General features: G+C 44.3%; 1 protein-coding gene across 2 annotated transcripts in view; it reads right to left on the bottom strand.

Moving 5' to 3' along the window:
- Positions 1–16,131, bottom strand: part of sash1a (SAM and SH3 domain containing 1a) — a 260,951-nt gene that overhangs the window by 36,069 nt on the left and 208,751 nt on the right. For both annotated transcript variants that reach the window (XM_070889949.1, XM_070889950.1), the window contains exon 10: positions 5,475–5,848. In XM_070889949.1, coding sequence (XP_070746050.1) covers positions 5,475–5,848 — 374 coding nt within the window. The remainder of the gene's footprint in view (positions 1–5,474; positions 5,849–16,131) is intronic.

The following is a 16,131-nucleotide window of genomic DNA, read 5'->3' on the forward strand; positions in this document are numbered from 1 at the left end:
GGACAAAGACAGGGTCATTGACATCAATACATCACGCCCTCGCATTCCCGTCATGGTAGTCACATTGTGACTGGCGCCTGCTCTCAACAATTTCTTTCATGTTGGGGTGTATAAGGGATAACCTGGTTTTGAGCGTCCTTTTCATTAGCAGCTCTGCGGGTGGGACCCCTGTGAGTGAGTATGGTCGGGATCTATTGGCCAACAGAAGGCGTGATAAGCGGCTTTGTAGGGAACCCTTTGGATTCTGAGCATCCCGTTTGATTATCTGCACTGCTCGTTCCGCCTGGCCGTTTGAGGCCGGCTTGAACGGTGTCATTCTGACATGGTCGATAGCATTTCCTGCCATGAAGTCCTGGAATTCAGTGCTTGTAAAGCATGGACCATTGTCGCTGACCAAGACGTCCAGTAGACCATGGGTGGCGAACATTGCCTGTAGACTTTCTACCGTGGCAGAGGATGTGCTTGAATTGAGAATGTCACACTCGATCCATTTGGAGTAGGCGTCTACTACAACCAAAAACATTTTTCCCATGAAAGGACCTGTGTAGTCCACATGGATGCGTGACCATGGCTTGGCGGGCCAGGACCAGGGGCTATGGGGGGCTTCCCTGGGCACATTGCCCAGCTGGGCACATGTGTTGCACCTGCGAACACAAAGTTCCAGGTCTGCATCTATCCCTGGCCACCAAACGTGTAGAAACATAGAAACATAGAAAATAGGTGCAGGAGTAGGCCATTCGGCCCTTCTAGCCTGCACCGCCATTCAATGAGTTCATGTGACCTGGCATTGCCTTCATCATGACAATGCCCGGGTGCTCATTGTCGAAGAAGCTGACCACCATCACAACACACAGGGGGTTGTTTGAGTACAACAGATGTCCGTTTGGGATTCTCTCGGCCGCCGCGATCTTTCAACGAAATATGGAAAGCCTCCTCAAGTTGATTCCAAGGACAGTGGTTTTTCAAGATGACATCCTCATCACGGGTTGTGATACTGAAGAACACCTCCGCAACCTGGAGGAGGTGCTACGCAGACTGGATCGGGTAGGTCTGCGACTGAAAAAGGCGAAGTGCGTCTTCCTAGCTCCAGAGGTAGAATTCCTGGGGATGAGGGTAGCAGCAGACGGGATCAGACCTACGTCGTCCAAAACAGAAGCGATCCAGAGAGCACCCAGACCCCGTAACACGACGGAGCTGCGTTCGTTCCTGGGGCTCCTGAACTATTTTGGTAACTTTCTTCCCAAATTGAGCACGCTGTTAGAGCCGCTACACGTGCTCCTACGCAAAGGTCGCGAATGGGTCTTGGGGGGGCAGCCAGGAAAGGGCTTTTGATAGAGCACGAAATTTGTTATGCTCCAACAATCTGTTAATGATATATGACCCATGTAAGAAACTTGTTTTAACATGCGATGCGTCGTCCTATGGTGTCGGGTGTGTGTTGCAACATGTCAATGCCAAGGGTCTGATCCCGTCTGCTGCTACCCTCATCAATAGAACAACAATGATTAGGGTCCATTTTTAATGCCCTCCAGTGACAATTGTTTCCAGTGTGTCCAATTCTGGGCATCTCACTTTAGGAAGGTTTTCAGGCCTCAGAAAGGGTGCAGAGATTTACCAGAATGGTATCAGGGATGAGGGACTTCAGTTATGTGGAGAGACTAGACAGTCTTGGATTAAGAGGGGTTTTGATAGAGTAAATAGGGAGAAACTGTTTCCACTGGCAGGAGATTATGGCCAATGCCTCTGCACAGAGGACATAGATTTAAGATCTGGAATGCATTGCCTGAAAGGATGGTGGAAGCAGATTCAATAAACAAGAACAACTACAACTTGTATTTATATAGCACCTTTAAGTAGTAAAACGTCCAAGGTGCTTCGCAGGAGTATTGAGAGACAAAAAAATTGACACCGAACCACATAAGGAGAAATTATGGCAGGTAACCAAAAGCTTGGACAAAGAGGTAGGTTTTAAGGAGCGCCTTGATGGAGGAAAGAGAGATAGAGCGGCGGAGAGGTTTAGGGAGGGAGTTCCAGATCTTGGGGCCCAGGCAGCTGAAGGCATAACCATCAATAGTTGAGCGATTATAATCAGCGATGCTCAAGAGGGCAGAATTAGAGGAACGCAGATATCTTGGGCGTTTGTGGGGCTCGAGAAGATTACAGAGATAGGGAGGGGCGAGGCCATGGAGGGATTTGAAAACAAGGATGAGAATTTTGAAATCGAGGCGTTGCTTATCCGGGAGCCAATGTAGATCAGCGAGCACAGGGATGATGGGTGAACGGGACTTGGTGCGAGTTAGGATACGGGCTGCCGAGTTTTGGACTACCTCAAATTTACGTAGGGTAGAATGTGGGAGGCCAGCCAGGAGTGCATTGGAATAGTCAAGTCTAGAGATAACAAAGGCATGGATGAGGGTTTCAGCAGCAGATGAGCTGAGGCAGGGGCGGAGACGGGCGATGTTACAGAGATGGTAAAAGGCGGTCTTCGTATGCTGCGGATATGTGATCAAAAGCTTATTTCAGGATCAAATATGACACCAAAGTTGCGAACAGTGTGGTTCAGCCTCAGACAGATCTTGGGGAGAGGGTGGAGTCTGTTGCTAGGGAACGGAGTTTGTGGCGAGGACCGAAAACAATGGCTTCGGTCTTCCCAATATTTAATTGAAGAACATTTCTGCTCATCCAAAACTGGTTGTTGGACAAGCAGTCTGACAATTTAGAGACCATGCAATTTAGAGACTTGAGAGAAGTGGTGGTGAGGTGGGGCTGGGTGTCATCAACATACATGTGGAAACTGACGCTGTGTTTTCAGATGATGTCGCCAAGGGGCAACATGTAGATGAGAAATAGAGGGGACCAAGGATAGATCCTTGGGGGACACCAGAGGAAATAATGAAGGAGCAGGAAGAGAAGCCATTGCAGGTGATTCTCTGGCTACGATTAGATAAATAAGAATGGAACCAGGCGAGTGCAGTCCCACACAGTTGGACGACGGTGGAGAGGTGTTGGAGAAGGTTGGTGTGGTCAACTGTGTCAAAGACTGCAGACGTCAAGAAGGACGAGGAGGGATAGTTTGCCTTTGTCACAGTCACAAGGAATGTCATATGTGACCTTGTTGAGAGCTGTTTGGGCACTGTGGCAGGAACGGAAACCTGATTGGAAGTATTTAAACATGGAGCTCCGGGAAAGATAGGCTCGGATTTGGGAGGCGACAACAGGTTCAAGGACTTTGGAGAGAAAAGGGAGGTTGGAGATGAGGCAGTAGTTTGCAAGCACAGTGGGGTCAAGGGTTGGCTTTTTGAGGAGAAGGGTGATGATGGCAGATTTGAGGGAGAGGGGGACAGTACCCGAGGAGAGAGAACCGTTAACAATGTCGGCTAACAGGAGCCAGAAAAGGAAGTTGGGTGGTCAGCAGTTTAGTGGGACTAGGGTCAAGGGAGCCGGAAGTGGGGCTCATGGACAAGATGAGTTTGGAGAGGTCATGAGGGGAGATCGGAGAGAAACTGGAGAAAGATGTGAGGTCAGGGCTAGGGCAGGGGGATTCCCGAGAGGAAGTTTGGCCTGGTGGGCTAGGGGAAGGAAAGGAAGTGGCAGAGGCAGCTGATCAGACGGTCTCAATCTTAGAGACAAAGAAGTGCCTGAGATCCTCACACTTGTTGTCGGAGGTGAGGGCGGAGGAGGCAGGGGAGAGGGGTTGAAGAAGACGGTTAGCAGTGGAGAATAGAAGCCGGGATTTATCTTTGCATTCCAGAATGATTCTGAAACAGAGAGCGATTTTGGCAGACGAGAGCAGGATCCCATAATGCTTTATGTGGTCCAGCCAGATCTGGCAGTGAATGGCTAAACCAGTTGTCCGCCATATTCATTCAAGTCTGCTTCCCTTGGACTTAAGGGAGCGAAGATGAGGGCCGTACCAGGGGAAACGGCCAGGGTGAGCGAAAGTAATTGCTTTAATAGGGACTAGGGCATCAAAGGTGGTGGTGAGGGTGTGGTTGAGCAGATCGGTAGCTGCTGAAATGTCATGGTGAATGGAGGGCCAAAGGCTGGACAGTTGGGAGTTATTAATGCAGTTGGAAGATAGTACTGAGGCATACGAAAGCATGAGCCTTATGCTAAACATCCGTAAGACAAAGGTCCTCCACCAGCCTGTCCTCGCCGCACAGCACTGCCCCCAGTCATCAAGATCCACGGCGCGGCCCTAGGCAACGTGGACCATTTCCCATACCTTGGGAGCCTCTTATCAACAAGAGCAGATATTGATGACGAAATTCAACACCACCTCCAGTGCGCCAGTGCAGCCTTCGGCCGCCTGAAGAAACAGACCCTCAAATCTACCACCAAGCTCATGGTCTACAGAGCTGTAGTAATACCCGTCCTCCTGTATGGCTCAGAGACATGGACCATGTACAGTCGACACCTCAAGTCGCTGGAGAAAAACCACCAATGATGTCTCCGCAAGATCCTACAAATCCCCTGGGAGGATAGGCAAACAAAGAATAGTGTCCTCGATCAGGTCAACATCCCCAGCATTGAAGCACTGGCCATACTTGATCAGCTCCGCTGGGCAGGCCACACTGTCCGCATGCCAGACAAGAGATTCCCAAAGCAAGCGCTCTACTCGGAACTCCTTCACAGCAAATGAGCCAAAGGTGGGCAGAGGAAACATTACAAGGACACCCTCAAAGCCTCCCTGATAAAGTGCAACATCCCCACCGACACCTGGGAGTCCCTGGCCAAAGACTGCCCTAAGTGGAGGAAGTGCATCCGGGAGGGCGCTGAGCACCTCGAGTCTCATCGCTGAGAGTATGCAGAAATCAAGCGGAGGCAGCGGAAAGAGCATGCGGCAAACCAGTCCCACCCACCCCTTCCCTCAACAACTATCTGTCCCACCTGTGACAGGGACTGTGGCTCTCGTATTGGACTGTTCAGCCACCTAAAGACTCATTTTAAGAGTGGAAGCATGTCTTCCTCAATTCCAAGGGACTGCCTATGTTGATGATGTAAGAGAGTTAGGAGAGTTTTTTTTCCAGGGGTGGGCACAGAAGGAAGTAGGGTTGGAGGGCGGGGGGGGTGGAAAGGAGATGTGGGTGGAGAGTGATACGAGGAAGTGGTTAGAGATGGCCTTATCTGTGATTGACACGATGGGAGTAGTGAGGCAAAGTCAAGGGGGTGGCTGTGAATATGGGTTGGGGAGGATAGGAGGTGAGTGAACTCAGAGGAGAGCATGGTGAATTGAGATGGAGGTTGAAATCACCGAGGATGAGAAGTTGTAACTTTCAAAAGGGAATGGAATAAATACTTGAAGGGGAAATATTTGCAGGGCTATAGGGAAATGGCAAGGGAGTGGGACTAATTGGATAGCTTCTTCAAAGAGCCAACACAGGAATGATCGACCGAATGGACTCCTTCTGTGCTGTGCGATTCTATGACACTAACCAATGATGTCCCTGTTTTACCATAGACTGACTGCTTACCCCATGATTCTGAGCAGCAAGGCCTCTGCTCATCTCACCATCGGTCAACGAGCGGGATACCTTGTGTGACTTGTCTTCACCACATTCTGAATCAGAGGACGTTTTCCCAGATTTCTTTGGAGCCCGTACAACACCATGCTCAGCTGTCATGTGAAAAGAATGGACAAACTTCTTCCCTGTCCGTCCATCCAGATTGCTGGAAGACTGGGAGCTGCAAACGGCCATCAAGGACGCAGTATCTTCCTCGGACTGTTTCTGTAATGTCTCGCTCAAGTACAGTTGCTTTCTGAGGGCCCTCGACCCTAAATAATTCACCGATCGTTCATCATGTAGAGAGTCCAACAGTTTGTTGCATGTCCCATCACAAATGTTTTCTAAAGTGGAAGGGTGCGAAGGACAGAAAGAAAAAATTAAGCCAATCACTTGATCCGAACCAACTCTTTCAACATTCTACACAGTATTATTCAGGGACGCGCAAGTTGTCAAAAAGATTTTATGAATCAGCTTCACCAAATCATTGTGCTGATAGATAATAAGCATTCACCCGTATACAGTGGTGCTTTATGCAAACAAACCTGCTAATTCAGAGAGAATAATGAACACAATTCAAAGTTAACTTGTTAAACAATTTTCTTTTTGAATATCACTCTGGCAGTTGTCTGAACATGTTGGGGCGGGAACTTGTGTTTTTACTGGCTTTTTTTTTTAACAGCTGGAATGCTGCGCAGTGGGTTTTGCACCAGCACAGGAGACTTTGTGTCTGTAAGGTACTGAACATGACTAAGTCCTTGCCCACTCCTAGATCTCACTCCCTGCCCAGTGAAATATTTATAGCCAGCTTCCAGGATTGGGCTGCCTGCTCAGAGCTCACTCGGTGAGTTCTGGAATATCCAGCATAGCTGCAACTGTTAAAGGGCTGCAGCAGCTATTGAAAGCAAGGCGACTGACTGAAGGGTACTCATTGAGCAGAGGTGCGTAAACCTCTGGTGCAGGAGGCAACCACTTATTCAGGAAGTGAGGGCTGCCTTGTTTGGCACTGCAAGAGACCTTCCTCACAGGAGAGCGTGGGAAGAGGTCCACTGGCGAGAATATCGAGAGTCTTGCCATGTTGGGCCACCTGCTTGGTTGAATGAATGTTACAGGGCCAACTCCACCGACACATGGAGATAGCAATTCAATGGCCTTCCTCCCTCAGGGATTTATCTGGTTGGTCTATGCACTTTGCATGCTGGTGATGACAATGCTCTAAGATAGCTGGAATTATACTCCAAGTTTACATATACTAAATAACAATAATGAGATGAGGTGGCGGGAAGGGGCAATGCTATGCCCAACACCAGAGGACCTGGTGCAGATACGAAAGAATTGGCACCATGAGAAAATTTGCCAACGTAAGGCTACTCAAGAGTTTCCTATACCAATTAGGTGGGAAAGTGTGCGAGTCACGAATGCTCCCTTCCAACTGTTACACCATCTGTGGTCACATTCAAAGCACCAACAACCCCACCGTTCTGTTCCAGTTTTACATGCAGGCCCACATTGCAGCAGGCCACACTTTCTAACTGTAAGTGTAGTCTGCATTCCAGAGTACTTAAGGAAGTGGCCCTAGAAATAGTGGACACATTGGTGGTCATTTTCCAACATTCGATAGACTCTGGATCAATTCCTATGGATTGGAGGGTAGCTAATGTAACCCCACTTTTTAAAAAAGGAGGCAGAGAGAAAACGGAATTATAGACCAGTTAGCCCAACATCGGTACTGGGGAAAATGTTGGAATCAATTATTAAAGATATAATAGCTGCGCATTTGGAAAGCAGTGACAGGAACGGTCCAAGTCAGCATGGATTTATAAAAGGGAAATCATGCTTGACAAATATTCTAGAATTTTTTGAGGATGTAACGAGTAGAGTGGACAAGGGAGAACCAGTGGATGTGGTGTATTTGTATTTTCAAAAGGCTTTTGACAAGGTCCCACAAAAGAGATTAGTGTGCAAAATTAAAGCACATGGTATTGGGGGTAATGTATTGACGTGGATAGAGAACTGGTTGGCAGACAGGAAGCATAGAGTAGGAATAAACGGGTCCTTTTCAGAATGGCAGCCAGTGACTAGTGGGGTACTGCAAGGTTCAGTGCTGGGCCCCCAGCTATTTACAATATACATTAATGATTTGGACAAAGGAATTGAATGTAATATCTCCAAGTTTGCAGATGACACTCAGCTGGGTGGTAGTGTGAGCTGTGAGGAGGACGCTAAGAGGCTGCAGAGTGACTTGGACAAGTTAGGTGAATGGGCAAATGCATGGCAGATGTAGTATAATGTAGATAAATGTGAGGTTATCCACTTTGGTGACAAAAACAGGGAGACAGAATATTATCTGAATGGTGACAGATGAGGAAAAGGGGAGGTGCAACAAGACCTGGGTGTCATGGTACATCAGTCATTGAATGTTGGCATGCAGGTACAGCAGGCGGTGAAGAAGGCAAATGGTATGTTGGCCTTCATAGCGAGAGGATTTGAATATAGGAGGAGGGAGGTCTTACTGCGGTTGTACAGGGCCTTGGTGAGACCACATCTTGAATATTGTGTACAATTTTGGTCTCCTAATCTGAGGAAGGACATTCTTGCTATTGAGGGAGTGCAGCGAAGGTTCACCAGACTGATTCCCGGGATGGCAGGACTGACATATGAAGAAAGACTGGATCGACGAGGCTTACATTTACTGGAGTTTAGATGAGTGGGGATCTCATAGAAACATATAATATTCTGATGGGATTGGACAGGTTAGTTGCAGGAAGAATGTTCCCAATGTTAGGGAAGTCCAGAACCAGGGGTCACAGTCTAAGGATAAGGGGTAAGCCATTTAGGATCAAGATGAGGAGAATTGTGAACCTGTGGAATTCTCTACCACAGAAAGTTATTGAGGCCAGTTCGTTAGATATATTCAAAAGGGAGTTAGATTTGGCCCTTACGGCTAAAGGGATCAAGGGGTATGGAGAGAAAACAGGAGTGGGGTATTGAAGTTGCATGATCAGCCAAGATCATATTGAATGGTGGTGCAGGCTCGAAGGGCCGAATGGCCTACTCCTGCACCTAGTTTCGATGTTTCTATGTTATTTGTGGCTCAGTGGTGGCACTCTCGCCTCTGAATCAAAAGATTGTGGATTCAATTCGCACTCCACAGACTTGAGCAGATAATCTAGGCTGACACCACAGTACAGTACTGAGGGGGTGCCATTTTTCAGATAAGATGTTAAACCGAGGACTGGTTTGTTTTCTTAGCTGGACGTAAAAGATCCCATCGCTATCTCGAAGAAGAGCAGGCGAGTTCTCGCTCCAGTGTCCTGGCCAATATTTATCCTTCAATCAACATCACTAAAACAGATTACCTGGCCATTAATCTCAGTGCAGTTTGTGGGATCTTGCTGTATACAAATTGGCTTCTGTGTTTCCTACATTACAATAGTGACTACACGCCAAAAGTGCTTCACTGGCTGTATAGCACTTTGGGTAAGGGGTCCGATATAAATGCAAGTCTATTTTTTTTTTAAAGTTAAAATTGGAGCTATTGTAACATTAACACCTGTAAAGGTGAGCCTCAAAGAAAGCTTCCAACAAAACCTATCTGCATGATGCATGTCCAATTACTGACACACACTTGGATGCAGGTGGAGACTAGGGTGACAATATATGTGCTCAAAGAAATTTCAACAGCTCCAGGGTAATAGAATGGATCCCATGATCCCAAATTGGGAGCCACATTCAAAGGGAACAGGAGTTGGTGAATCAGCATTGCAGTGCTGTAGCCCTGTGTCCAATCTGCGCTCCCTTTGAACTCGGTCCCTGCTATGAATACACAATTGTTGAATGTACTATTAATTTTTTGGTTGCAGTAAAAAGTTACAGATGACAAATGAGAACTAATCCAATGGGAGAAGGGCTGGCAACTTTAAGCACCTTAAGCCACTTTTAAGAGGCAAATACTGAAATCTTGGAGCTTAAGTTCAGAGAGGAGAGGAAGAGTTTGGCGATCATCGCAAACTCAGGGTTATATCCGATGTTTCACTCTCACAGCCATATTCTAAAATGTGACACAGAATACACCATTTTTGCATCTCTTTTATACAAACCCAGAGTACTTAAGGAAGTGGTCCTAGAAATAGTGGATGCATTGGTGATCATTTTCCAACAGTCTATTGACTCTGGATCAGTTCCTATGGACTGGAGGGTAGCTAACGTAACACCACTTTTTAAAAAGGAGGGAGAGAGAAAACGGGTAATTATAGACCGGTTAGCCTGACATCAGAAGTGGGGAAAATGTTGGAATCAATTATGAAAGATGAAATAGCAGCTCATTTGGAAAGCAGTGACAGGATCGGTCCAAGTCAGCATGGATTTATGAAAGGGAAATCATGCTTGACGAATCTTCTGGAATTTTTTGAGCATGTAACTAGCAGAGTGAACAAGGGAGAACCAGTGGATGTGGTGTATTTGGACTTTCAAAAGGCTTTTGACAAGGTCCCGCACAAGAGATTGGTGTGCAAAATCAAAGCACATGGTATTGGGGGTAATGTACTGACGTGGATAGAGAATTGCTCAGCAGACAGGAAGCAGAGAATCGGGATAAATGGGTCCTTTTCAGAACGGCAGGCAGTGACGAGTGGAGTGCCGCAGGGCTCAGTTCTGGGACCCCAGCTCTTTACAATATATATTAACGATTTAGATGAAAGAATTGAGTGTAATATCTCCAAGTTTGCGGATGACACTAAACTGGGTGGCGGTGTGAGCTGTGAGGAGGACGCTAAGAGGCTGCAGGGTGACTTGGACAGGTTAGGTGAGTGGGCAAATGCATGGCAGATGCAGTAAAATGTGGATAAATGTGAGGTTATCCATTTTGAGGGCAAAAACACGAAAGCAGATTATTATCTGAATGGCGGCAGATTAGGAAATGGGGAGGTGCAACGAGACCTGGGTGTCATGGTTCATCAGTCATTGAAAGTTGGCATGCAGGTACAGCAGGTGGTGAAGAAGGCAAATGGTATGTTGGCCTTCATAGCTAGGGGATTTGAGTATAGGAGCAGGGAGGTCTTACTGCAGTTGTACAGGGCTTTAGTGAGCCTCATCTGGAATATTGTGTTCAGTTTTGGACTCCTAATCTGAGGAAGGACGTTCTTGCTATTGAGAGAGTGCAGCAAAGGTTCACCAGACTGATTCCAGGGATGGTGGACTGTCACATGAGGAGAGACTGGATCAACTGGGCCTTTATTCACTGGAGTTTAGAAGGATGAGAGGGGATCTCGTAGAAACGTATAAGATTCTGACGGGACTGGACAGGTTAGATGCGGGAAGAATGTTCCCGATGTTGGGGAAGTCCAGAACCAGGGGACATAGTCTTAGGATAAGAGGTCGGCCATTTAGGACTGATCTCACTCAGAGTTGTTAACCTGTGGATTTCCCTACCGCAGAGAGTTGTTGATGCCAGTTCATTGGATATATTCAAGAGGAAGTTAGATATGGCCCTTACGGCTAAGGGGATCAAGGGGTATGGAGATAAAGCAGGAAAAGGGATACTGAGGGAATGATCAGCCATGATCTTATTGAATGGCGGTGCGGGCTCGAAGGGCCTACTCCTGCACCTATTTTCTATGTTTCTAATCAATGGTGGAAGTGAGAATATAGGCGTACTAGAGGGGGATCTCGAACAATTGTTTGAGATAACGGGGAAAAAAGGGATTGGTTCTGAAAAAAATAAACAGAACTATGGGCCCCGATGGTTGAACCGTCAACTGGTAATGGTAAAGTCAGAGGTGAGATAGCAGAGACATTGGCCACAACTTTTCAATACTATATTGTGCTGCAGGACTGGAGAGTTAGCTGATGTAACACTTGTATTCAAAGGATAAACCAACCAACAATAGACCAGCTAGTCTCGCATTAGTTGAGGGCAACCCATAGAATCCATAATTAGGGATAACATGAGTGAGAATTTAAAATGCATGGGTTAATCAAAGACCGTCAGTATGGATTTGTTAAAGGCAAGTCATGTTTGACAGGTTTAGTAAGGATTTTCTTTTTAAGAAGTGATCAATTGGATCAACAATGGAATGCAGCATGATGTAGTGTAAATGGCTTTTCAAAGGCCCTCAACTAATGCGAGACTAGCTGGTCTATTGTTGGTTGGTTTATCCTTTGAATACAGGTGTTACATCAGCTAACTCTCCAGTCCTACAGCACAAGATAGCATTGGAAAGTTGTGGCCAATACTTCTGCGATCTCCTTTCGTACTTTACCCTTACCAGCCGAGTGTTCAGCCAGCAGGGCCCATAATTCTGTTCATTTTTTTGGAACCAGTTCCTTTTAGCCTGGTTATCTCAAACAATTGTTCTGGATCCGTCTCTAGTATGCCTACATTCTCACTTCCACTATTGATTGTATGGAAAAAAATGCAACTCTTGAGAAAGTGTTGAAGAAGAGGCTCGCTGGAAAATTTCAGGCATATGGTCTGAGAGAAAAGTTAGAGAGCCAGGAAACAAAGTCATTGGTACATAGCTGCAGCCTGGATTGGAGAAGGGTTAAAAATGGTGAACCCAGCGGTCAGTGCTGGGCCCACTTTTGATTACTCACACTGTACAGACACTCTATTGCACTATTTACTCACTGTATTGATACTCTATCCCACTATTTATTCACTGTATTGATACTCGATCCCACTATTTACTCTCACTGTATTGATACTCTATCCCACTATTTACTCACACTGTATTGATACTCTATCCCACTCTTTACTCACTGTATTAATACTCTATCCCACTATTTACTCACTGTATTGATACTCTATCCCACTATTTACTCACTGTATTGATACTCTATCCCACTATTTACTCACTGTATTGATGCTCTATCTCACTATTTACTCACTGTATTGATACTCGATCCCACGATTTACCCAAGTATTGATACTCTATCCCACTATTTACTCACTGTATTGATACTCTATCCCACTCTTCCCTCACTGTATTGATGCTCTATCCCACTATTTACTCACTGTATTGATGCTCTATCCCACTATTTACTCACTGTATTGACGCTCTATCCCACTATTTACTCAATGTATTGATACTCTATCCCACTATTTACTCACTGTATTGATGCTCTAGCCCACTATTTACTCACTGTATTGACACTCTATCCCACTATTTACTCACTGTATTGATACTCTATCCCACTATTTACTCACTATTGATACTCTATCCCACTATTTATTCACTATTGATACTCTATCTCACTATTTACTCTCACTGTATTGAAGCTCTATCCAACTATTTACTCACTGTATTGATACTCGATCCCACAATTTACTCACTGTATTGACACACTATCCCACTATTTACTCACTGTATTGATGCTCTATCCCACTATTTACTCACTGTATTGATGCTCTATCCCACTATTTATTCACTATATTGATACTCTAGCCCACTATTTACTCACTGTATTGACACTCTATCCCACTATTTACTCACTGTATTGACACTCTATCCCACTATTTACTCACTGTATTGATGCTCTATCCCACTATTTGCTCATTGTATTGATACTCTATCCCACTATTTACTCACTTTATTGACACACTATCCCACTATTTACTCACTGCATTGATACTCTATCCCACTATTTACTCTCACTGTATTGATACTCTATCTGACTATTTACTCACTGTATTGACACTGTATCCCACTATTTACTCACTGTATTGATGCTCTATCCCAGTATTTACTCACTGTATTGACGCTCAATCCCACTATTTACTCACTGTATTGATGCTCTAGCCCACTATTTACTCACTGTATTGATGCTCCATCCCACTATTTCCTCACTGTATTGAAACTCTATCCCAATATTTACTCACACTGTAATGATGCTCTATCCCACTATTTACTCTCACTGTATTGAAGCTCTATCCCACTATTTACTCTCACTGTATTGAAGCTCTATCCCACTATTTACTCTCACTGTATTGATACTCTATCCCACTATTTACTCACTGTATTGACGCTCTATCCCACTATTTACTCACTGTATTGACGCTCGAGCCCACTATTTACTCACTGTATTGACTCTCTAGCCCAATATTTACTCACTGTATTGACACACAATCCCACTATTTACTCACTGTATTGACGCTCGAGCCAACTATTTACTCACTGTATTGACACTCTATCCCACTATTTACTCACTGTATTGACGCTCTATCCCACTATTTACTCACTGTATTGATGCTCTATCCCAGTATTTACTCACTGTATTGACGCTCAATCCCACTATTTACTCACTGTATTGATGCTCTATCCCACTATTTACTCTCACTGTATTGATACTCTATCTGACTATTTACTCACTGTATTGACACTGTATCCCACTATTTACTCACTGTATTGATGCTCTATCCCAGTATTTACTCACTGTATTGACGCTCAATCCCACTATTTACTCACTGTATTGATGCTCTATCCCACTATTTACTCACTGTATTGATGCTCCATCCCACTATTTCCTCACTGTATTGAAACTCTATCCCGCTATTTACTCACTGTATTGATACCTTATCCCACTATTTACTCACTGTATTGATACTCTATCCCAATATTTACTCACTGTATTGATATTCTATCCCAGTACTTAACTGTATTGATATGCTATCCCACTATTTACTGACTGTATTGATACTCTATCCCACTAGTTACTCACACTGTATTGATACTCTATCCCACTATTTACTCACTGTATTGATACTCTATCCCGCTATTTACTCACTGTATTGATACCTTATCCCACTCTATACTCACTGTATTGACACTCTATCCCACTATTTACTCTCACTGTATTGATACTCTATCCCACTATTTACTCTCACTGTATTGATACTCGATCCCACTATTTATTCACTGTATTGATACTCTATCCCACTATTTACTCACTGTATTGATGCTCTATCCCACTATTTACTCACTGTATTGATACTCTATCCCGCTATTTACTCACTGTATTGATACCTTATCCCACTATTTACTCACTGTATTGTTACTCTATCCCACTATTTACTCACTGTATTGATACTCTACCCAATATTTACTCAGTGTATTGATACTCTATCCCACTATTTACTCACTGTATTGATACTCTATCCCACTATTTACACTCACTGTATTGATACTCTATCCCACTATTTACACTCACTGTATTGATATTCTATCCCAGTACTTAACTGTATTGATATGCTATCCCACTATTAACTCTCACTGTATTGATACTCTATCCCACTATTTACTCACTGTATTGATACTCTATCCCACTGTTTACTCACTGTATTGATGCTCTATCCCACGATTTACTCACTGTATTGATGCTCCATCCCACTATTTACTCACTGTATTGATACTCTATCCCACGATTTACTCACTGTATTGATGCTCTATCCCACTATTTACTCACTGTATTGAAACTTCATCCCACTATTTGCTCACTGTATTGAAATTCTATCCCACTACTTACTCATTGTATTGATACTCCACCCACTATTTACTCTCACTGTATTGATACGCTATCCCATTATTTCCTCACTGTATTGATACTCTATCCCACTATTTACTCACTGTATTGATGCTCTATCCCACTATTTACTCTCACTGTATTGATACTCGATCCCACTATTTATTCACTGTGCTGATACTCCATCGCACTATTTACTCACTGTATTGATACTTCACCCCACTATTTACTCACTGCATTGAAATTCTATCCCACTATTTACTCACTGTATTGATACTCTATCCCAATATTTATTCACTGTATTGATACTCTACCCACTATTTACTCACTGTATTGATGCTCTATCCCACTATTTACTCACTGTATTGATACTTCACCCCACTATTTACTCACTGTATTGAAACTTCACCCCACGATTTACTCACTGTATTGATACTTCACCCAACTATTTACTCACTGTATTGACACTCTATCCCACTATTTACTCTCACTGTATTGATACTCTATGCCACTATTTACTCACTGTATTGATACTCTAGCCCACTATTTACTCACTGTATTGATGCTCTGTCCCACTATTTACTCACTGTATTGATACTCTGTCCCACTATTTACTCACTGTATTGATACTCTATCCCACTATTTACTCACTGTATTGCTGCTCTATCCCACTATTTACTCACTGTATTGATACTTCATCCCACGATATACTCACTGTATTGAAATTCTATCCCACTATTTACTCATTGTATTGATATCCTATCCCACTATTTACTCTTACTGTATTGATGCTCTATCCCACTATTTACTCTCACTGTATTGATACTCTATCCCACTATTTACTCACTGTATTGATGCTCTATCCCACTCTTTGCTCACACTGTATTGATACTCTATCCCACTATTTACTCACTGTATTGATGCGCTATCCCACTATTTACTCACTGTATTGATGCTCTATCCCACTATTTACTCACTGTATTGATACTCTATCCCACTATTTACTCACTGTATTGATGCGCTATCCCACTATTTACTCACTGTATTGATGCTCTATCCCACTATTTACTCACTGTATTGATACTCTATCCCACTATTTTCTCACTGT

Source organism: Pristiophorus japonicus, chromosome 9 (assembly GCF_044704955.1).
Source record: "Pristiophorus japonicus isolate sPriJap1 chromosome 9, sPriJap1.hap1, whole genome shotgun sequence".
In the NCBI taxonomy this organism is placed as follows: Eukaryota; Metazoa; Chordata; class Chondrichthyes; family Pristiophoridae; genus Pristiophorus; species Pristiophorus japonicus.